The sequence below is a fragment of the Micropterus dolomieu genome, linkage group LG23 (assembly GCF_021292245.1).
Source record: "Micropterus dolomieu isolate WLL.071019.BEF.003 ecotype Adirondacks linkage group LG23, ASM2129224v1, whole genome shotgun sequence".
Classification (NCBI taxonomy): Eukaryota; Metazoa; Chordata; class Actinopteri; order Centrarchiformes; family Centrarchidae; genus Micropterus; species Micropterus dolomieu.
In genome coordinates this window covers 30,428,213-30,452,316 of record NC_060172.1, presented here as the reverse complement: position 1 = coordinate 30,452,316, position 24,104 = coordinate 30,428,213, and the positions used below count along the sequence as shown (strand labels likewise).

The 24,104-nt window shown below is 40.4% G+C and overlaps 1 protein-coding gene across 1 annotated transcript in view; it reads right to left on the bottom strand.

Moving 5' to 3' along the window:
* Positions 1-20,182, bottom strand: part of LOC123963784 (autism susceptibility gene 2 protein homolog) — a 215,591-nt gene extending 195,409 nt beyond the window's left edge. Inside the window, exons 1-2 of the mRNA XM_046040828.1 lie at positions 19,151-20,182; positions 17,195-17,934 (exon numbers count right to left, since the gene is read on the bottom strand). Coding sequence (XP_045896784.1) covers positions 17,195-17,482 — 288 coding nt within the window. The 5' untranslated portion in view covers positions 17,483-17,934; positions 19,151-20,182. The remainder of the gene's footprint in view (positions 1-17,194; positions 17,935-19,150) is intronic.
* Between the last annotated feature and the right edge of the window lie 3,922 nt (positions 20,183-24,104).

Here is a 24,104-nt window from a genome sequence, read left to right as displayed (position 1 = left end):
TGTGGATACCCTAAATGGACCTTTGTGAAAACAGCCACAAGATCCAAGAAGAACAAAACTACAGGGGAGGAGGAAAAGAAGGTCAAACGCAACAACATTGTGATTCCATACGTGTCTGGAGTATCAGAGAAACTCAGGAGGGTTTTCAACAAACACAACATCCCTGTGTTTTTTAAACCCAAGAACACACTAAGACAGATGCTGGTCCACCCCAAAGACCGCACACCTAAACACAAGAAAAGCAATCTAGTCTATGCGGTCCAATGCAGTGAGGAATGCACAGACCTGTATATTGGGGAGACTAAACAACCACTACACAAACGCATGGCTCAACACAGAAGGGCCAACTCCTCAGGTCAAGACTCTGCAGTCTACTTACATCTGAAGGACAGAGGACACTCGTTTGAGGACCACCAGGTGCACATTTTAGACAGAGAAGATGGATGGTTTCAAAGAGGTGTCAAGGAAGCCATCTACACCAGGGTTGAGAAGCCGTCATTGAACAGAGGAGGGGGTCTACGCCACCACTTATCCCCCACTTACAATCCTGTCCTTTCATCACTTCCCAGGAAACTCAACAAACGTAACCTATTGTCCTCAGGTGAAGATACCAACGATGGTCGTTCAGTCTTGGCCACAGGTAGTCTTAACGACTGTAACGACTGTCGTCACAGCAACAAGGAACACTAACGAACCAGCGGTAACGATGTCCCGGGATAACGACCCCACTGAGGTTAAATAGCTGAGTTTCCCTGCCAGTCAGTCAGAACTGAAGAAGTCCTTTGGATGAGGGACGAAACGTCTTCCAGTATCTTCAACCAAGTCCAGTTGCCCTTGATTTTAACCTTCGTTGGATACTCACATAATCACTTCCTCTTTTTTTGCCCACAAAATAAAAGCATGAGAAGCTTGTTAACTCTAATGCTGTATTTGGAGTTGAACTGAGCTTTTACTTTGAAAAATTCTGCTAGACATTAAGAGTCTGTAGCCTGCTTGACACACCTCTGAAAGAGCCGTCAGAAAATGTGATTCCCCTAAATGTCCTCTGCCTGGAGACACTGGGGAAAGGTAAAAGCATCCAAAGGTTGATGGATGCGGATCAAACACCAAAACAAAAACAGTGCAGCACATGCCATGATCTGAGAAACATTCGAAGAGAGAAAAAAAAAGTTGTTGGAAGGTGGGATCAAACTCTCAACCCTTAGGTTGCAAGGCCCACACCGTACCAACTGAGCAAACCAAAAAACAATATTATGGCTTATACTCTCTTCTACCATCTAATGTTGAAAATATTGCTCCAATGCAAAAATTATTTGCAGACCCCTGCTGTATAATATTACTACTTCTTCTTCTTCTAACATACATATTCAACGTAGTGATGAGTGTCTGCACTGCCTGAATTCTACCATAAGTAGAACAAGAAGAACGTAGTGACGAAACACACTCTGTAGCGCTGTTTGTCCGTTTTCAGCTACTGTAGAAACATGATGATGCTACGTGGCAAGGTCCATGGAAGGGGGGACCCACGGTTCTGTAGATATAAATTGCTCATTCTAATGTAATAAAAACATAAAGGTTTATTATGTTAAGTCTTTACACACCACTGGAAACATAGTTATGGATCTTATATTGCATTTCTGTCAATAGATCCTCAGAAATATTACACACTGAACCTTAAACTCAACTGACTGAAATATTTTGACTGTCCAGTGTTTCCATACCTTATAATATAGAGTAAAAAAAAATACTCTGAGGATAAATCCACTAATACCAGTACAAAATGAATTACTATTTTCAGCATTTCTTGAGATTTCTCTCAAGATACTGGCAAAGTCCTCCTCACACGTCTGAATGAAAGATCGATATGACAGAGAAGACAACTGCCTTCTGATATGCGGAGAGGATCAGAGAGTTCAACCAAGAATGATCCTGCAGAGCAGATAAATGAGGAGGGCGCAGGATAACTGTGCTCTTAAATTCACAGAGGGTGAAAATCTTGAATTCACAGAGGGAGAAAATCCTGTAAATGAAACAGCGTAGGCCTAGACATCCAGCTTTGCTTCTGGAAATCACTCACTGTCATTCCAACTACTGAATCACCACCAGCATTTCAAACCCGATGGATATGATGAAAGAGGCTTCAGGCCTGCTAACACACCCAGCCTGTGTAATTGGCAGCCGTGGGTTGTTATAGCATGCACTACAGGGAAACTGTACAAACAGGAGAAAACACAGCAGACTATTGTGAAAAACCTAATACCTTATCATGGGGTCTGCTTGCTGAGTGATAAGGCCTGTGCGGATAGCCTACGGGCTGCTTCCACTCACAGCTTGTACAGTACAACTGATACCCTGCTATTAGCTGGCAAAGCTAAATCCATCCTAAAACCCTGCCTTGCTAGAGTGTATGTGTGTCTGTATTTGTTAATGTGTGCCAGCATGTGTGTGTGCGTGTGTGTGTAAATTCTTCATGCACACCCTGGGATGTGCTAAATCAACAAAGACCATGCTGGCATTTATATAAGCGCACCTTTTGTCTCAGTGTAAACCTCCCGTTTACAAAACTCCAGCAGATGTTTAATGAAAACACACCACCAAAGGACTGAAGCCATATAGATCGAAGTGCATGCAGGTTCAGGTGAGCAATACACCAAAGTCCCAAAGGGTCATGCAGGCAGTCCATCAATAGGTCTGATACCCTGACCTGCCTCGGCTGTAATGAGAAGTGTCAGGAGGCTCAGGCAGGACTTAGCAGTGTGTCTAAGCAGTAGAGCAGGAGACGGACATGGGAAACTTCCTGTTATAAATACACTGAGTTTCACCTAAAAATCAACTGAAGTTAAATATGATGCTTTCAAATCTTCTCACAGTCTAGGAAATATCATTTAATTGGCTGGCTCCTTTTTCATGTTTGCTAATTAGCCCAAGCTTATCTAGTTGAGCATAAACATTTCCATTTTGCCAGTAGCACACCGCTCACAACAAATCATGCTACCGTAATTCCAAGCCATCCCAAAATGTAATTCATCCAGGACTCTTCCACTGTTGTGGTTCGGATTAAGCGTCCAAGTGTCTTAAGAAATAAAATGTGATTCTATAGCAAAAATATATGTTGGTTTTGCTTCTCATATGAAAAGCTTGATTTTTAGGCTAGGTTTTATGTGTCATTATTTCTCATGTTTTATGTGCCATTCACATGTTCAGCGTTACTTAATCATCCCAATATCACAAGCTGTCCTTTCCTTCATTCATCGTGAGAATAAAATATGTTATTTTCAGTTGATTTTGGGGCGGCCCGGTGGTGCAGTGGTTAGCACTGTTGCCTCACAGCAAGAAGGTTGTGGAGGCAACCCGGTTGCCTTTCTGTGTGGGGTTTGCATATTCTCCCCGTGTCTGCGTGGGTTCTCTCCCTGTGCTCCGGCTTCCTCCCACCATCCAAAGACATGCAGACTATGTTAATTGGTGTATCCAAAAATTGTCCTGAGGTGTGGATGTGAGTGTGAGTGGTTGTTTGTCTCTGTGTGGCCCTGTGATGGACTGGCGACCTGTCCAGGGTGTAACCCGCCTTTCGCCCGATGTCAGCTGGGATTGGCTCCAGCGCCCCCGCGACCCTGTACGCAGGATAAGCGTTTGACAATGGATGGATGGATGGAGTTGATTTTGTGATCATTGGAAAAGATTACAAAATAGTAAATATCACAAAATGATTGTTATGTGATGTCGGCACAACAGGCTCATTAAGGTGACCCTATAAAATTAATTTCTTATGATCAAACAAAAAAAAACAAATGTTTTGCTCATGTCATCTGGCTGCATATACTCTCATCATCAATAATAGTAATTCAAGCTACAGCCAGATCAAGCTTATACAGTTGCTTTAGTGAGTATATCATTGGTATGAAAAATCCCACACCACACTGGATCTGATATCTATTACATATCCAGCTGCAGTGACTGTGGTTTGCTTGGAAAAATATCAGAGCACTAAAAGATGTTGTCACAAAATACTGTCAATAAAGTGAGTAAGCCAACCATACCACATACTAGCTACACAAACTACACATAGAGTGGGAGAAACTAATATGTAAACAAAGCTGACACCAGGTGACAACTTGTAGACAAACAAATGTACAGAATGCAAATCTGTGTGTGTTTTTTTGTGGGGGATTACACCAATAAACAACTCTGTAGATGTTATAATGAAAACATAAGTAAAATCTTCCTTGGGCAAACACTTAGCACATCTTAAGGGAAAAAAACGCAGTGGATGTGATGTTGTGGGATCCGGCTTTGTGTTCCCTACAGCAGAAGGCACATGAGCCCACCAGCACTTAATGATAACAATACAAGTCGATGTATTCATTTGGGGAAGACAGTTCCAGATCCACCTGGCTTTCTGGAGCGCAGCCGTCCCCGCTGCACACACTTACGCACCAACGCAAACAACTGCCTGATATTTTTCTCCCTCACACACCCTGATGTGCATTTTCTTATATCTTTCTAACACAGTCTCTTTTTCTCATATTCTCTCTCTCACACACACGCGCACACAGTAATACGAATTTGTACATCCATAGGCATGTACACTGGACTCACGCACATTTTTTCCCTTGACACTGATTGTATCACAATTATCCGCAATTAGTCCTGCAATCCAAACTCCCAAGTCAAAATAAGCATGTCAATTTCCAGAAAATTCACTGATTGATTGATTATTTTATTTTTGGTTGGTTGATTGTTTTTGCCATAATAACATCATTAGTAAAGTACTGGAGTAACCCACACGCAAAGTAAACAAGGTATTTAATATATATTATAATTTTAATTATAACAAAATAAGGCCTTTATTTAAAATTGAGTGAATTCAAACATTAGGATAATAAGCACATGCTCAATGATTGGCTGTTGGCACTGTAATTAACCCTATGCCAGTTGATGAAAACAACAGGGTCAAGTAAATTAGATTTATAACCAAAAAGGTAGGAATGCCGGTTAAAAAGTTCTTGAGTTCTCTTTTGATGATGCAGGACAGTGCCACTTGGCCTGAACATTAGCACTGTAGTAGAGCTCGCCTTCTACTTGTTGTTTAATATATTTTAAATTAATAAATAATTGATTAATCATTGCTGACATCTCTAAGTCAAACAAATCACCTCCTAACTCCAGTTTTTATGTGACTTTGATGCCAGTGCTGACAAGTGGTGCCTATTTAACCTACTGTGGGCTAAAGCATTAATAGATTAACATCAGCAAGCTCTGCTTAAGGCACAGAGGTGAAATGTGTACTCAACCACCCGTCAGGTAGATGGATCAGAGACCCTGGGAAAGAGTCTGCACATTATCTGTTAATCCTGTACTGACATATGCAAAGTTTACATAAGGAGAAGGAGAATTTGCACATTTTGTTGTTTAAAGACTTTACATACAGCTTTATATTTATGAGACCTGTGTGTCGTCATTAGCTCACACGCCGTTCATTTGAAAATTGTAAATGTTTTGCAATATAAAAGAAGCTTTGCTTTAATGCTGCTGGAGGTTGAATCTAATCATTCTCAAATATATTAAAAGAAACACACACTTTGCTTCTGCTCTAAGCATCATTGAAGGGAATAACCAGGGTAATAAAATAAAAATTGTTCATACATTATTCACCATGGCATAGTTCCTATAGGATTTATGGATTCATCCTTAATAATGACATAAATAGCAACTATCCCATACGCAGACAGACCTAAACCATTAGCTACAAGCATGTTCACACTCACACATACCCAACATAAACACACAGCAGCACACAGCTCGAGACAGACATGCCCTTGCATCTCTCTCTTTACTATTCCACCAAACCTGGTCAAGAATTTCCAGGAACAGCATTTGTCACAGGATTCATGCCTTTCAAATACAGTATTACTGTCATCCCAGTTTCTTCCTCCTAAGCCCAGGCTTTCGTGCTTAATATTCCAGCCATGTAAACAGTACCTCCATGCTCTATCATTGAAAATGCATTTTACAGGCAGTAAGTACCATTGATTTAGAAGATGTGAAAGCTAAAACTATAAGACCATACTAAACATGTATTAGTTGGACTATATGCTTAGACTCCCAGTGGGTAAAATATCAAATGCCACTTCCATAGACAAATGTTTTCATCTGCTTGAAGAGTGATCACACATAAAGTGGATGGCCTAAAACCATTTTAACAGAAGATGCTGAGTGAGAGCATAACATGGATAACGAAATACTGTATCTAATGGACCTGAGCGACTCACATCTAAAGAAGTTTCAGTCCAAATAAATCCTCCTACTGAGCATCTAGAGCAGTTAGTTCCAGAGGCTAGGGTAAGGGGATGACATCATACTGAGACACAGCCACAGAGCCTTTAATTAGTATTTCAATATAATTTGACCTGGAAAAGATGTAACTGCATCCTGCGCTACTTAGCCAAGCCTCGAGATAAACAAGGTGCTTTGATTATAGCAAATTGTTTGGTATTAGCTGATATGATATATGCCAGTTTTCTAAATATTGCAAAAAGCATGTGATTATGGATTATACTTTGGCATACAGGCTAGTGTAAACAATTCTTGTTAAAAAAAGAACTGAAGCAGTGCAGTTATTGAGCATAGCTTATCTGAGAGTGCAGGAATGGAAGCAGATGGAAAAAGAAACAGTGGTGGGTTGGCTCGGTTTGAAAGAAGGATCAGAGAAGTGGTGGCGGGGGATCAAAGGTCCAAAACTGCAGGTAGAGATCTCAACAGAGTTGTGTCCGTAAGTCCAAAGGCCCCGTGGTGCAAAGACACATACACACACACCAACATACTCCTAACTGCACCACTATTAGAATGCACCGTGCAGTTAAGCATGAAAAGGGTCTCCTCTCAAGTAGAAAAAAAAATCTGTCCAAATGCATCATCATGGGGGCCATTATACAAAAAAGAGAGAGTGTGACTCTAGCCACGGCTCTACTTCAGAGATGGCATTTTACAATCAGCCTCCGCAAACATTTATCTTTTCCTCCCTCACATCTGTCACAGGAACCTGCCAGAATAAAAACAAAGATGAAATGGAAAAGAAAATGGCCTGCGAGCTGGTGGCAGGGAAATGTATTTTTCTTAACTGAGGCAAGTCAGTTATATTAGGATAAGGATGTGATTTGCCTCTGTGCTAATACTTAAGGATAAGGATACGCAGTGATGTAGTTTCAGAGCTGTGTGCTACATTAAAAAGTGTCAGGGAGACTTAGGTATCAAAGAGGTGGAACCATTAATCCAATGTTCTTCAGCCACTCTGGGTATGCCATTAGCCAAAGATTAGCCGTTAATGTAGACATAAGCTGATGGAAGACTTGTGCGCTCGTTGGTATTGGTTGTCATTCACAAATCTCTACAACAACAGCACTCAGTCTTTGCAAACGCTGCCTGTAAACACATATATTCCTCTCTTCTGACCTCTGAGAAAATGTCTATTGCACAACACAAAACACTGTTTATTCCAGCTATCATGCAGCTAAATTTAGGCAATACAAAAACTCGACAGAAACTAAGCTTAGAGGTGGACCTTTTATAATTTAAAACAAAAATAGGATCCTCTTTGGACATGAACTCCTAAATTCTGCATTGTAAAAACACATACATTGAAGATTCTCAGCACATTCACAGTCCAAATGTATGGCTAAAATAACTGAGAATATCACTGTAAAATGTGTTCTTACAGTTTGGAGGAGTGTGTAAAGACTGATCATCCCTCCACATTGCTGCAACACCCCACAGTCCCATTCCCTTTGCCTGTAAGTCAGCTCCAAACACAGATGCTGCATGTTGCACATTCCCCCTGCTGCCGAGCTATTTGTTTTGCCTGAGTTCATACGAATGCACTTGTGTCAGTTTCTCCCTTAACGAGTGAGATGAGGGTGTCAGTGTTGGGCTCATGACTCCAGTACTTTTGAGCTGAACTGCGCATCATGACGTCAATCAAAGCCTGTGCACTTTGCATTAAATAATGTAAGTTGTCTGGATGATGTACCTGGGTTACATTTAAACATGAACATTTTAAAAACAGCTCTGTATACAATATGATAAAATCAGACTGCTTCTTTCCTTCACACTTCTTCAGATCAAACGCTTAATGCAAATGGTCATTTCTGTTTTCTCTACTGCTATAATGTGCCTTAATGTATCTGTAAATGCCTCCTACTTTAGGTGATCAGATCTTAAACGCATCTTGGTTGGGTTTACACCTGGATTTTATGGCTTATGGGACATGTTAGTGACAGATGGAAATGCTGTCAAAGTACCAATCTACTGGGAAAGATCAGATATATGTTCTAAAGCATGTTACATGGCCCTGCAATACAGACAAAGTAGGTTTTACAAATTAATCTGCCTCTGTGGCAAGAATATCCACCATCAGCACCAGCCATGGAGCTCCACGATAGGCTAGCTGAGTGGAGGATTAGGCTGCAAAGATACTGAATGTACATTGGTAGGAGATCTATGAGGCTTTAAACAAGGCCCTGGCTTAGTTCATGCCCCAAAATGACTGCAAACTCAGAGAAGAATAATTACTGAATTTGATGAGTATCTAAATGTTAGTGCACACATGTTAGAGATGTTAGAATCCATCCGGAAAATAACAGACAATATCTAATCTGGAAGGTTTTTTAACATCCGGATGAGACATCTTATTTCATTAATATGTCACTCACTGGGCAGTCACGGCATATTAAAGCATACCATACATCACTCCCTGACACCTCCAAATTGCAGCTAAATGAATATCTGCCATTACTGCCAAGAGACTGGAATAAATACATGTGTGGAAGGTGGGAAATGAATTAAAAGGCTGCAAAAGTGGTATTATTCACTTGACAGAAACATCTGTCATGACAGCTTGGCACAAGGAGAAAAAAAAAACCTCTCTCCAAAGGTGTCCTTGTTCATCAAACTGCATTTTTCTCAGCAACAAAGCTTTAAGAAAACCTGGCTTGATATTTATGTGTCTTTAATTGTTTGAAAATGTTTTTTTTTTTCCTGGTCTTTTGGAAACAAGCTGTCAATATATTTGATTTCACATTAGCCTCTTTCTTACAATGAAGTACCAATCAATGTGTTCTTCTGTGCCTGCACTTACAAGTCCTCCTCCAGGCAGACTTCTGAGGGTTGTGCCAAAGAAAATCAATTGTTTTTGAAATGCTGGCAAGCCGACAGCATCATCCCACGGACAGCATACGAGCATAATACCAGACTGTTAAACTGCAATTCATCATCTTCGTTTGGCCATATGAGAGGAATAGCCTTTGTTGACATAATTACCACAGTTGATCCTCTCAGCTAAGGCCAGACACCTGTCCTTTAACTCCTGCTCCACTTCAAATGTCAATAGCCATTAATTAGCTAGTCATTATTTGATATTTGAAGGTCTGACAACTTACCAATGAACCCATTATCATTTTGATGAACTCCGCACTCCATACCCCCCACCCCCACACACGACACAACTTAATCCATGAGCTATGATGCTCCGCTATGCCACTATGTGTCACATCTCCAAGGCCAGTGTGGGTGTGACAGATGGGTGTGAAGTTGGTGCCTAAAATTAAATAACTGACAGGCAAATCAGAAGTCATAAATAGAAATTGGCACTTAATTGGAACCAACAAGCTCCTGGTGGTGCATCAGTAGTACTGAAATGAAATGTAAACGGCAGGAAAAGCAGAAGCGGAGGATTTCCACAGCTCTTATGAAAACATTTCTCCTCCAGCAGACCCATGCTTTATACATATCCCTGTTATGGGTTTTTTGTCAGTGTGATGTAAAGCCTGCAGTGAAAGGCATAAAGCTCTTGTAATCGATTGACTATCTCCTCACTCTCTGGTGGTCAGCAGCTTGTAGGCTGCTGTTTGGTGCAGTTAGGCATGACATGTCAAATCCAGTGCTAGTGTGCAACCTGATGCAATATGCATTACAGGAGCCAAAACAGTTTTGCACACATTTTTGGTATTTTTATCCCTAGATAGGCTTGTTATGTTTTTCCAGGGGAAACTTACAGTTGTAATTTTAGTAATATATATATATATATATATATCCCCCCTCCATTGGAACGTTAAGGTATATTCCTTTGTTTTTGTTGTTCACTGAAGACTTTTGGGTTTAAGATCAAAAGATGAGTATGAAACAAGAGTTCAGAATTTCAGATCTCATTTCCTGGTATTCACATCTAGATGTGTTAAACAACTCAGGACATCCCACCCTTTTTCAAGTGAGCAAAACTATTGGAACATGTGACTGACAGATGTTTCTTGTTGCCCAGGTGTTGCCTTTTAGGTTGATTGTCCAAACATTAAATAGCTCTGCATGACTAGTCTAAGTTTTCATCCTTGGTTCAAACCTATAAAGACTGCATTTCCTGTTAAAGAGGACAAACCAACATGAAGACCAGAGAGCTGCCTATGGGAGAAAAGCAAGCCATTGTCAAGCTGAGAAAAGAAGGGAAATCAACCAGAGCCATTGGACAAACATTGGACATAGCAAGCACAACAATTTGGAATGTCCTGGAAAAGAAAGAAACTACTGGTGTACTTTGATCTTAAACCCAAATGTCTTTAGTGAACAACAAAAACAAAGGAATTTGCCTTACTGTATATAGCTTGCTTAAACAAAGCTAATGAAACACAAAATAACAACAGATGAATCGAGAAGGCTAATCACAACATTCTTGTGTCTTGAATGCCCAAAATAATGTTTTTAGCAGCATCATTAGCAATCCTTCTCTGGGAAACCATACCCAATTTAATCTGGCTGTTTGTTGTGAGAAAGGTTGATAAGATCTTGACATATAGAGAACTTAATGACTATACTGGAACTAAATGACAGTGAATATAAAAACAGGTAAATTCCCAGACTGACCTTAAAATGTCAAATAACATTTACCCATTTCATTTCCTGGAACTGAATAATCCTACTATAGACACACTTGAGTTTTTGCACAAATCAAAAATGTCTGATCAATCAAGTGGCAATTACATTTTACAATTTTCTTTACTTCTTTACTAAGTAATGAAAAGACTCATTCTACACTGCAGGCCCTAAAGTGCTTGTGTCAGCTCTCACATCTATCCCAATACTAGGCTACACTCCCAGTCTCGCTGGGAGGTGTTATGCAGTTATTTGCCCAGTGTCTTTCTATACACTGTTTGTGCATTAGGTGAATCGACTCTCTTCTGTTTTTATGGTGTGTAACAAATTAAGTTAGGGAGGAAACTTATTTAGAGGAACAACAAAACCTGCAGGAGCTCTGTGGGACATTGTGAATTAAGAAGTCTTTCCAGACCTTTAAATGCAAAGTCAGAGTAGAACAGACCCTGCAAATGTACTCATTTACACAGTGCTGCTTTTGTGCTGCTCATCGTATTATCACAGGCAGTCAATCATGTAATAGAGTGCTGTTAACCTGCTGTGCAAGAAGATGCAGTGTTATGCGAGTTAAAAAACAGGAGTCAGCCTAGCCTTTAGGCACAACGTGATTGGACAGGAGTCTGATCAAGCCTGTATTAGATGCAGAGATGGAGGTTCAGAAAAAATCACCCATGTGATATAAACATAAAGAGACTGCTAATTATTGGGAAAAAAAGAGCAGTGGGTTAACTAAGGCAACGCTTTAAAATCAATGCTGGTCGACAGGGGCATGCTGAGGTTAGGGACACCTTTCAATTGAAATGGGTGAAACACAGCTAAAGGTTTTAGAGGAGAAGGCACTCACTAATTTAGCAATTTCTTCAAGTGCTGATATGTTGCTGCTCCTTCGTTAGGACTGCTACTGCTGCTGCTTTGATCCCAGTGCAATGAATGAACACTCCTCAATAAGTTTTTATAATTTCTTGCTCAATTTAAAGGGAAAGAGTTTAGGTTTGGGAAAATGAGCAGGCTGAGCTCAAATTCTGAGACATAAAAAACATGAAATGGAAACAGTGAACAAATGGTCAATGGTTAATTAGGTATTGTAGCAAGTGTGTAGTGTCTTAGCCCTGCATTATTACCGTACACTAATAAGCTCATAATTAATAAAAATCTGTATACATTAAATCTGCTATCCCTAAATTACATTTGCATGCAGAGAATAAGACTATAGAAATGCCTTAGAGCTATAATTCGACTTCTCTAACTTTCACTATGTCTGACCAGAAGACAACACAAGCCTTATGTTCATAAAGAATGTAGTCCATTTATTCACTGTTAAAGAGTTATTATGTAGCCTTGCTTGTGCTAAAATGTTCAACTCACATTCAGTCAGTATGAATAGCCTTATTGAGTTCTAATGTTGTCAACAGTTCAAGCAATATGAAGTTAGAAGGCTTTCCTTAGTCATGATTCAAGTCAAGATGGTGGATTTTATTCAAATTACACTATCATTACCTTGCACAGTGTACATTTTAGAAGCACCTTATGTATTCAGCATGAGTGGAAAGCAACTGTTCACTGTTATATTAAAGGTTCAGTGTGTAAGTTTTAGTGGCATCTAGTGGTCAGGGTTGTGAACTGCAACCAGCAGCTCACAGTGCATTCACATTCAATCCTCAGATGGTCCCATTTCCAGAGTTGTGAAGTCGTTCTTCAGACTTTAGGGTGTGTTCATGTGCTCTTAAGTCGGAATATGGAATCCATGGAAGCTACTACAAAGATATGTTTTATTAGCATTATCGGAGCATATAAACAATATACTCTGATAATGGTAATAGGAACAAAACGGTTCATTATGTAAGCTCTTTATACACCACTGGAAACATAGTTATGTATATTATATTGCATTTCTGTCTATAGATCGTCCTAAATATTACACACTGAACCTTTAAGACTTGGCTGAAGACTGTCTGATGCTGATCAGAGAGAGAGCAAACAAGAAACACCAGTGAGCAGTGACATGCTTTCTCACTGTCTGCCTTCAGCTGGTGGTCAAATTGTATTCAAACATCAAATTCCTATTCATCTGCTCTTAATAAAAGTCCAGTATGGGGGAGTTCACCCCAAACTGCAACACCAACAAGCAGCTAAGCAATCAAGGCAACAATATGTTGTAGAACATCTACCAAAAGCTACTTGAGTATCTCAAGAGCCTCATCATGGACGCTCCAGCCCTGAGACTGCAAAAGAGAAATGCAAAGCTAAGATATCAGCATGCACATGAAAAGCAGGCCTGGGAGCAGTGTTGCTCCAACACTGTGGTGACAGATGGAGAGCACTAGCATATACCTCCAGGGGTCTGACCTCATCAGAATTTAACTTTACCCAGACAGAAAACGAGCCACTGGTGCTGTGATAAGCTAGTGCATAATTCCATTTCCACTATATACCGTAGTTTTTTCACATTATGTGGTAGAAACACGGAAGTAAACACAGCTCAAAATTGCAAAGAGAGGGTTGTCAAACAGTGCAGCAAAAGGAAATGTCAGTTACCCAAACAATTCATACAAGAGTGAGGAAGCTTAATTTACTTGCCATTTTCGTTTGCCTTATTTTTTCTGTTTTTCTTTGTCATGCTCTCTATGTACTTTTATTTTTTATCACTTACCTGTTTTATCATGTAGCACTTTGGGATTTGCTTAAATATAAAGTGCATTACAAATTAAATGTATTATTATTATTACTTATATAAGGATAATGGTCATGAACATGACACTTGAATATATTAAATCAACAGAAATCTAATTACTTGAGCTATGGAGGAAGTCAAATGCAAGAAAAGCTCTCATAAGTCTGATCTATAATTGAAGAATAGAAAGAAGAAAAATATCTTGCCAACTATTCTGACATATCTGACACGATGGGTGTCATCAGTTTAAAAAGCTCTTCAATAAATGGTCATCTCTGTGATTACAGGGGGGCAAGACAGATTTTTTCTGGGAACTAGACTTTATTTAACCAGTCAGTCAGAGATGCCAAGTAAAATAAATCTTCCACTGAACAATTATAATGACTGTGTGTGTGTGTGTGTGTGTGTGTGTGTGTGTGTGTGTGTGTGTGTGTGTGTGTGTGTGTGTGTGTGTGAGAATCTCATTCCTTTTCCAGGCCTATATTTCCAAGACTGACCCAGACAGTTGAACCACTAACCTTTCAGTCACAGGCCTGACTCTTCAGCCTTCAGGATCCCACAGTTTCATATCATCTTTATTGTGTCCCTGTCACCTCTCTGTCAAACCAGGACAAGCCAGTTTTAACGCTTCATTAACACATTATCTATACTGCATTCTTTAGAGAAACGACATGTCAAATCCAGTGCTAACGTGCAAACTGATGCAATCTGCCTTCTACCACCTCAAGAACATCTCCAGACTCCGGCCTTCACTTTCAAACTTTGTGGCAGAGGCACTCATACGTGCCTTCATTATCTCCCGCTTGAACTACTGTAATAGTGTCCTGTTCGGGGTCCCCAGCAAAGTCCTGGACAGGCTCCAGTATGTGCAGAACTCAGCTGCCAGGGTTCTCACTCACACCAGGCCCTGGCAGCACATCACCCCAACACTTACTCACCCTCATTGGCTCTCGGTCAAGTACCACATCACCTATAAAATCCTCTTCCTCACCTATAGATCCCTCAATGCCATTGCCTCCCAGAACATACCGGAACTTCTCCATCCCTACACCCCATTCCGTATATCTGCATCCACACACAAGGGTTTGCTTTCCATCCCCCAAAACAGACTGCGGACTTTTGGGGACAGAGACTTTATTCATTTGGACAAACAGTCTGCAGCAAGCTCAAGACAGCATGAGGAGTACTGTACTACAGCAGGTTACCAACATGGCGGAAGGAGCTTTGTGGACATGGTCATAGTCCAGATCCTACTTTCAGTGATTGTGTGTACAGAAATATGAATCACCACACACCATCTGTTATTAAAGTTTTCATTTCATTTGGGGCACAGTGCAACAAACTACTATGTTTAACACTCTGCAACAACTGTAAGAAGTAAAGCAATACAATATTGCCATCTCCCTTCACTCCCCTGCGAAACGATACTGCATTAATGAGTTCCGTCACATACTCACAAAAACACTGTGAGAATGTGATGGAACTTGCACTCACACACAAACACAAGCAGGGTATAGTGTTACTCTGACTTGAGCTCGTTGCATTTGTATTACTCAGTTAGCACTGCCTAAATCTGTGACAAGACTGTTTTGTAAAAAGTGTCTTCTAAATCACCGTGATTTGATATTAATGTAATTTGACACTGCAATATATGTTGATTTATTAGTCAGTGTTTCATCCAGTTGACTGCAATAAAAGACAAACAATGTTGTGTTGGTTAATAAAACATCAAAAGAATTTCTACTTATGTAAATAAAACTGTAAATATGTTCCAATCAGGCAACAGTATTATCATAAACTCATTAAATGTTTATAAATTGATAGATCACATACTGTATGTTTTTCATGTAAACTTCTTAGTACTATTGGTACGTGTATTGACAGGGAATGAGGTTTAGATTTAGGCTATATTATGTAATCTTAGACCAATATAAAAGAGAGAGGCAGAACTATTTGAGCCAAGTACAGACAACACCTCAGTGCTTGTGTGTGCGGCTCTCACAAACAGTCAATCTGATTTAAGCTGTAGAGGTTATGTTTAAACTGTAATGGTTAAAAGTTAGTGTAAAAAGGTAAACAGTTGAATAATGAAAAAAGACTCAAGGCATCTTTATAGCTTCGTTATTTTATGTACACTGACCTTGCAAACTCCAGCGCTACTCACTTTAAACTTTGCCCGCATTAATTTCTGAATTGCCATCCAACAAGACACTCAAACTGTGAATAGCACTGCTTTAGCAGACCGACATCAATGGGAAGAACAACAGAAAGAAGGTCAAATGAAACAAGGACAAAGAGAAAGGACGCGCAGGCAAGGGAACCCATGACTGTTGTAATTCTGAAGAAAAGAGTATAATAAAAAAGTAATAAAAAGAATGACAAGAACATGACAGTAAGAAACTCTTGAGATTTGAAAAGAGTTGATCTGATTAACAAAGGGAGACAGTGAGGACAAATGATACTGTGCATCGCTGAGATGGGTCACAGCAGCCAACGAGATTGATATCACACTGCATATAGTAGCAACTGCAATTCAGGCTATTGTCCCAGAACACCCCAGAGTCTGACCTTGTGAAGATGCAAACTATAAACTCACATGCTGCTGAAACAGGATCAGAGTAGACACAATCCTAAAAAGCTATGTTGAAATTACTGATGCAAAATTAACAATTGTGGACAAGTTACGTTTCCTATAAAATTGATAATGCCCAACACCGACAGGACACAATTTAAAAGAAGCACCTGAACAAATGAGTGGAGAACGCACAAATGCAGATTCTTCCATAAGAATGCCAAGCAGTCTCTGAATGGTGTGATGATGAGTAGGAAGAGTGAGGAAAGAGTAGGAAAATTATGTTAATCATATGCTATGGCCTTAGCAGACTGATGTGTTAGACAGCATTCCAAATACAAAATGAGGAATGAATGGTTCCAAAAACTTGAAGAATTTATGCAAAGGAGCACTGAAGCTATCCTGGAGATTCAGGGTGCCCCAATACGTTACTGAGAAACCTTTCATGTAATTTGTCCCTCATCTTACCATTATAGAAAGATGTAGCAGTTGCACTATGTGTGTGTGTGTGTGTTTGTGTGTATATTTAATATGTAAGCCATAATTCAGAAATACATCACTGGAAGGCAGCCTTTGCCCGGTTTGCATTCCAAGGAAAATGGATAGCCAGCGCACAATAAATTACTCCCACTCTGAATAAACTGCTGTAACATGGATCAAATTGCTTTTTCACTCCGAAGCGTACAAAAGGCACAACAGCCACTACAGCCATAGCAGAACATCTCTCATCTGGTGGAAGGCTTTGCTGGAAAACTCTTGTGAAAACAAATCCAGAGCAGTAACACACCACAACAACAGCCTCTCTGTGACACAGATAGTAATCTCTGGCTGCAGCGTTACATTTAAAGCTACATCTGTTCAACTCCAGCTCACACAACAGCCAAATATGAAGGCATGAGCCAAAACACACCCAGTCATAGAGGCCCACAATCACAAACACATCTTTACACACCTTTAAGAGATTTTCACGCAAAAAGCTCAAACACACACAAAGTTAGCGAGAGTGAAAGGGGCTACCCCTGTGGTTCAACACTCACCTCCAGAGCCTCAAAGGTCACAAACCCGGTGATGGAGAAGCCATCGATGATGTCCTCTTCAGCAGAAGTAGACTCCTTTCGCTTTCTCCGCGGGGGTCGATGGTGGGATGAGGAGGGCTCCCTATCGCCCTCCCGCTCTGAGTCAGAGGAGAAGCGAAAGACGGCGCCCTTAACATGGTTGTTCCTTATCCCACTTGATCTCCTCTCCCGATTCCTTGCTGACCTTGACTTCCTCTTCTTGCGGAGGCCACTAGAGCGAGGCCCATCCATGTCCTTCATAGGAAACATCCAAATAAGCCCTCCTCTTACAGAGAATCAAACTCTTCAAGGGCCAAGCGCTGGTTCTGCTTGACCTCCACTCGTGTGAACCCCCCCCCCCGAGGAGAATCTCCGCAATATCCAAGCGAATGTTATCTATGTATTAGATCCAAGGTGACCATGTAATATCCAATAGATAAAGCCTTTTACGGGAAACTCAAAACTGCATCGTGTCACTGAACCAAGCTAGGTTCCAAACAAAGATCCCCAAAGGCAGTCCATCAAATCCTGTGACAGAGGTGTAAAATGATCTATTAAACACGTTATCACCAAGCTGTCAATTCCGCTAGAGGAAGAGCTTTTCAAGTTAAAGCAAATATCTGCTCAGTGAACATGTCCCGCCATGGTAAATTGAGCAGGTGACGCCACATCTTTCTTCTCCTGGAACCAACTCCTCGTCGAAGGTCAGCAAACTCTCCCTCCTGCAAGATAAAGACGGAGAGAGAGAGAGAGAGTGCACATTTGTTCACTCAGCAAGTTCAACTGTGCATTTAGTCAATGAGCCATTTCCCAAAAGGTGCTGTACACTATACAGAAGGTTGTTTCCATTCTACATAATGCAAGATGAATGTTTTATTAGGGTGGCTACAGTCTCATCTACTATGCATACTGTGTTTTCTTACACTGCCAGGTCATTAAGCCCTGAGATGAGATGATTATGTGTTGTAAGGTCTCCTTTACTAGTGTCTCTGAAGCTTTTGCCAAGCCTGTAACCTATACTGTCTTTTTACATTATTACATTTCTTAATAATGTACCAAACATTTTCCTTTGCTACTTGGTGTTTGCCTCTCAACATGAACCTGTTGTTTTTGACCTCTTTCTCTCTCACTTATTGTTTCTAAATGTAGCACTTGAAGTAGTTCAGCAGATGTGATGAGGTTGATGTATTTGTTCTTGCAATTTTGGGTTTGTATCCACATGGTTGAATGCTCTTATTATCAGTCAGCTAAATGAATGTAAGGTAAAAAGTAACATCCTGAGAATGTGTTTATCTGTACAAATGCAAACACAAAGTGTGACAATGTATCAGTAACATACAGTACACTGTTCCTGCTAAAATAATTACAGATTGCTCTTGAGCCTGACAAAAAAAGCCTTAATTATGTCAAATGTCTTACAAATAATGAACTGTCAGTAAAATTGATCCTTTCCATTTTATCATGTGTGTGCTAATTGCATTATTGTAACAAACCTATATTTTAAAAAAAATGTACAGTACATTTCAGTGGCATTCATATCCATAAAATTGTATTCAATATCAAAGTTAAGGCTTAATAATTCTGAGCGGCCCACATAGTGTATGTCATCTATCAACTAAAAAGTAGTGATCTGAAAGTGCTTCTTTGAATAAAACAATTCTGACTTGTAGACATTCATCAAAAATCTAAATGATCAAAAATCATCATGACAACCATTCATTTCTTTCAAAATAACACCATGGACATAACATCTCACTCAAACATTCCAAACATCAAAAACAGCAATATTTCTCTCTTTCATGAACGAAAACAGGTCTAATTTAACAGGGAGATGTCCTTGAAATTTTAGACACACACACACACACTGTTAAGAAATCAAGACAAATGTCAAGACCCTTTGAAATCCTGCACTTAACTATAGAGCTTATCGGGGCATACCTTCACTGTCTGACACTGAAGACATCTGGCTGCTTTATGATATCAGGATGCAACATTCAACAGCTTACAGTCTTATTCTGGATCATTCTCAAGGCATGGCCTACAGTCTAGGCCCAGAAAGTCCCTTGTATTGTAGCCTAAAACACATATGGCTTGTCTATGTGTCCAGAATATCAATTCTCATCCATTACATCACAGACATGGTATTCTATGTGGAAGAAAACTGCAGGCTTTTTTAAAAAAAAGGCATTTCAACGAACAGTCATGTATCCAAATGCTGGTGGACATTTCAAACACAGAGCACCTTTTCTGCACCAGCAGACAAACAAAACCAATCTGTCACAGTCAACCACCATCATCAACTTTACATTGTCTCCTTGGACACAGGTTGTCATGTAATGAAGCTCATCTGGATTCTGCAGCATGCATGCTGTCCCCAAATGCTCTGCTACACCCTTTCACTTGTGTTTTTAACATGCAAAATAACCATTTGAAAAAAATGGCTAATAATCAACTTGATACATAACAAAAGGTACATCCAACAAGCCAGCATGCCAACATTTCTATGCAGCACCCATTCAAAAATATTCCTTCTATGCAGATGTTCTGCCTTTTAAGAACCCAAAAAAAGGTAAATCCACCTTTACTATAATGAGGGTGTTAAACCTTTTCCCCAGTAGGCTACCTAGTCCTTTAACCTGATGCCCCGTGCCAGCACTTATCTAATAACATACACACACTGCACAAATAGCTCCCAAAATATCGCTTATTGGGGGGAAAACTGTACTCTAGCACTCGCCCTGGCTTTTCCAGCTCAGTAGAAGACTCTTTCCCTTGTCTTCGCTCACAGTCCCTTTTTGTCTGCCTGTGCTGTCAGTACAGATCTCAGGCTCTGTAATCCAGTCCAGCCCACAACAGCAGCAGCGGACTGGCACTGCCTCCTGCTCCGGCTCTCCAAGCTTCATTTTCTACTGTAAAGACACACAACAAAAGCAAGCCTCTCTCTCTCTCTCTCTCTCTCTTTTTTTTTTTTTTTTTTTTTTTGCTCCAAGACACGTCATGCAAAACGAAGAAATGCAAACCCTTGCGAGTGAGGAGGGACCGTCCGGACAAGTTGCAGGCCTTCGGTCACTATAAAAAGATAAAGCACAAGAAGGTTTGGAGCTGACAAAATAAATCCCGCAAAGGAAAACCAGAGGGTATCTCCTCCTCCTCTCTCCAGACCCGAGCTTCAGGATCCCGGAGAAGGGGGACCGGAGCGCAGTGATACGGCGATGCCGCAGTGCCGCTTTACAGGCTGCACGCTTCTTCCTCAGCGCAAATAGTGCTGTCTGGTAGGCGCTGAGCTCCAATACAGAGACGGTGTGACCGGGAACAGCGGAATCCAAGCCAGATAAGGCGCGTGAACGCACCTGTTTACCTTCGGACTAGGCTACATTTCAAACGCTTTTTGTTTGCCGTACATTCTATGCCAGAGCATCATTTTTGTATGCCATTAGGTGTACAAGTACAAAGTGATAAGTTTGTGTATGCAATGATAAAGAAAGCTGCGAATAAAAATACATATTTGCGATGGTGGTTGGTCATTAGTTAACGAACCTCAGCTGTGTCAGAGAAGCTGTTCGGGCCGGTGATGACAATAGTCAGCATAATTAGCGAATTACTGAAACAAACAGGAAATTTAGAAGTAGGCCACTTTATTATCACCTGAGCTGTTGAACGACAAGTTTATATACATATGCTCACTGTTTCAGGTCACCATGATGAGCTTGTATTCCCCAAATCATATATTAAGTTATGTATGTGACTGGGGGGGCTCTCCCTCTGTAGGCTGTATAGCTCAGGTGTCAGATTATTATTTGGCTCATGAAAGCGACTGTAAGCTTTTGCTTCAGGGACACCCGGGGCCAACAAACTCATCCCCCCATTCAACAGAGGCTGACAGATCAGTCTGACCTCAGAGCACCTTAGCAATGAATAATAAAACACTGACGTTAAATAACCATGGCTTTCACTGTATCCAGTTGACATTTGAAGAAAAGATTTACCTTGGAAAGCCGGTCATTCAAACAATGGTAACCACACTTATTAATCAGACTATATAATTACTTGGAACTGTGGAACATGGGGTTAAGCGTGAGTGCCCTTTGCATTGTAACAATGTAGTGTATCAAAGAAATTGCCTTATGGAATTCTGGCTAGATGCTGTAACTGGTTCATGACTGCTGCATGATTTATTGTGTTGATACTGTGTTACCCTTGAGAGAGAGAGACATGATTATGTAAGAGAACACTCAAAATCCATAGAATGCATCATTTGCCAGGAATGAATGTATTCACACTTTGCCTCAGAGCTGTTTCAACTTGCTTTAAGAAAATCTTTTTACGCACTCTGTTCAGTGTCATTTTTTAAAAGCACTGTCCGGCATTTCATTAACAAAACCATACGTACCAGGAGTGGCAGTCACCTGAAGAGTTGATGAGGTGTGAATTTAGTGATTAATTTCCTTGAGTAACACAACACTTGCACTTTGCAACAGTTCTGATCCTTGATTAATCCGATTTTGGGCTGGAGGTCGAACACAAAAACACAAGTGGAAGATGTCATGTTGGCCTAATTGTGAAAAGCATTTTTCACGATTTCCTGATATTCTAAGGACTCAATCATTAATTGAAAATTAATTTTGAGCTCAATTAATAAAAACTATCAGTGGCAGCAATTAATACATAGTTTCATAGTACATTCAGAATGGGCTTAGTCATCAGAAATGAGCGGACAGCTTGTAGCAGATGTCACCCCAGCATGACACCAACACATATTGATTTCTAAGTCCATTAATGCCCATGGGATGAGCATTAATAACAGTGTGAACAAAACAACATGGATTTGTACGGTAGAAGTGTTATTGATAATGATCGTGTGACTTAGTGGGTGAATGAAAAGGGTACTTAATAATAGCTTGTTGAGCATACTGTATTGCCATAGCCTCATAACACTGATCAAATTTAAAGAGGGAGTGAAAAATGACGGTGTCACACCTCTCATGAACAGGAGTCAGCGATTGTTTCAGCGTAGCAATGAACTGGTCCTCTGTGAACAGGGGAGCATGGGTGGGCTGTGTATTTTTAGCCTAGTTTAATGATGCAGAGGCTGTGGTGTGGCTCAGAGCTTGCTGAAGTGCCTCAATTCCCAGTGCCCGGTGGAACAGGGACCCCACCGGCGTGTAAGAATAATGCCAGGGGATACACATGCACTTGACCCCATCTCATCTTCCAGGAGGAGTGTCCTTGTGACAGGGAGTGAAATGGCAGGGGAGAGACGACAGCGAGGCAGCGAATTCAGCTCTGCCAGCCTCCACTCATTAGGTATGGAAGACAAATGTGCTGGCCTACCCTCCCCTCCGCCTCACCATAATCAGCTTTAATTACACCTTGGCTCAAACTTTCTCTGTCTCCACAGCTCCATTCACTGTCACACAACATTCTGGGTCTTGGGATTTAATAAACAGATAATGGGACTGGTAACATGAGAAATATATGATTTCTAATGGATGACGATGAAGCTATGAGCTCATTAAGTACGACTGACCATAGCTTCCAGCCTCCACAACTGACAACACAACAAAGCTCAAAGCTAGTCCCTTGCTAATGGACTCTTTTCCAACCAGCAATAATAATGCTCCCTTGACCTGTGACGGGGGTAAAGGTCAATAACTGGACTTTCAACAACGGAAAACAAAAAATGCAAAGAACTAAAGGAAAAGGAAGTGAAGAACAAGAAAGCGCATTTCCTGAAGAAAATTACAATGTGTTAGAAAATACACTTACCTAAAAGATTCCTAAAAGCCAACAAATACAATCAGGCTTTTATAAAGATTGTCAGATTTTTTTTTACGGTGCAGGTATTTTCGACACACCATGAAAGCCTGAGAAGAGCTCATAATAGGATGAAGCCCTTGGGAGAAGTCAATCACAGGCCAGCCATTCTGTGACTGGTGTTAACTTGGAAAGAAACAAAATGTGTGTCTCCTGTTACAGTGCTTATTTATCTTTAATTGCCAGTTCAGAACGCAACACTCCACTTCCTATTTTCCTCTTCAGTGTTTAAGTCATAAACATGGTGGTAATTAAAAAATCTGATTCACAAAACATACCCATCCCCATAGTATCTCACACCTGCCTGTTACTATCTTTTACATTTGTCTTATTTGTGTTCATCTTCATCATTATAATCTCTACATGTCAGGAAGGAGACTCAAGAGGGATGTAATGACACTCTGAGCGTAATGCAAGTTGAATTGCTGCGTACTTATAGCTACAAAGACATTCTCAATACAAGAATGAGCTCATTTCCCTCCCCCTACAGGTCTGCCTACGAGCACTATAATAGCCTTTATTACTTGCACTGTGAGTGCAGAACAATAGTCCTCACTTAGATATTCCCCTCCGTAGCTGTGCAGAGTTAGATAGAGTCTATCTAGCCTCCTCACTTTGTTCTTTCCTGTTATATTCTCTTGGCAAATCTGATTTGTTGACACTATTCATCAAAGCTATAGCGGGGACTTTAGTGGCTCTAAAACATGTGTGGGATGTTTAATATTCATCAAGTGGTAGATGTCTGTAAAGTGCATGTTAATACATAACAAGCGCATGGCATATTGTTGCTGTTCAACGGCTGACCTTAATTGGGAATAGTGTCAGATTAAAGGAAGAAGCAGAATAAACAGTACTGCAGAATGATGTGAGAATAAATTTCACTGAGATGAAACTGTTCTTAAACCAGAATTGTGAATTATCATGATTGATTATACAAGATTGATATGACTGAGGCTTGTAGCTGTAATAATGACAGCATGAACTGAAAAGCCTCTCTGGTCTTAATATATGGGGCCTGTCAAAATCTTCTTAGCTCATGGTTCTTCAGCTGGCACACACGATCAATCACCTGACTGTT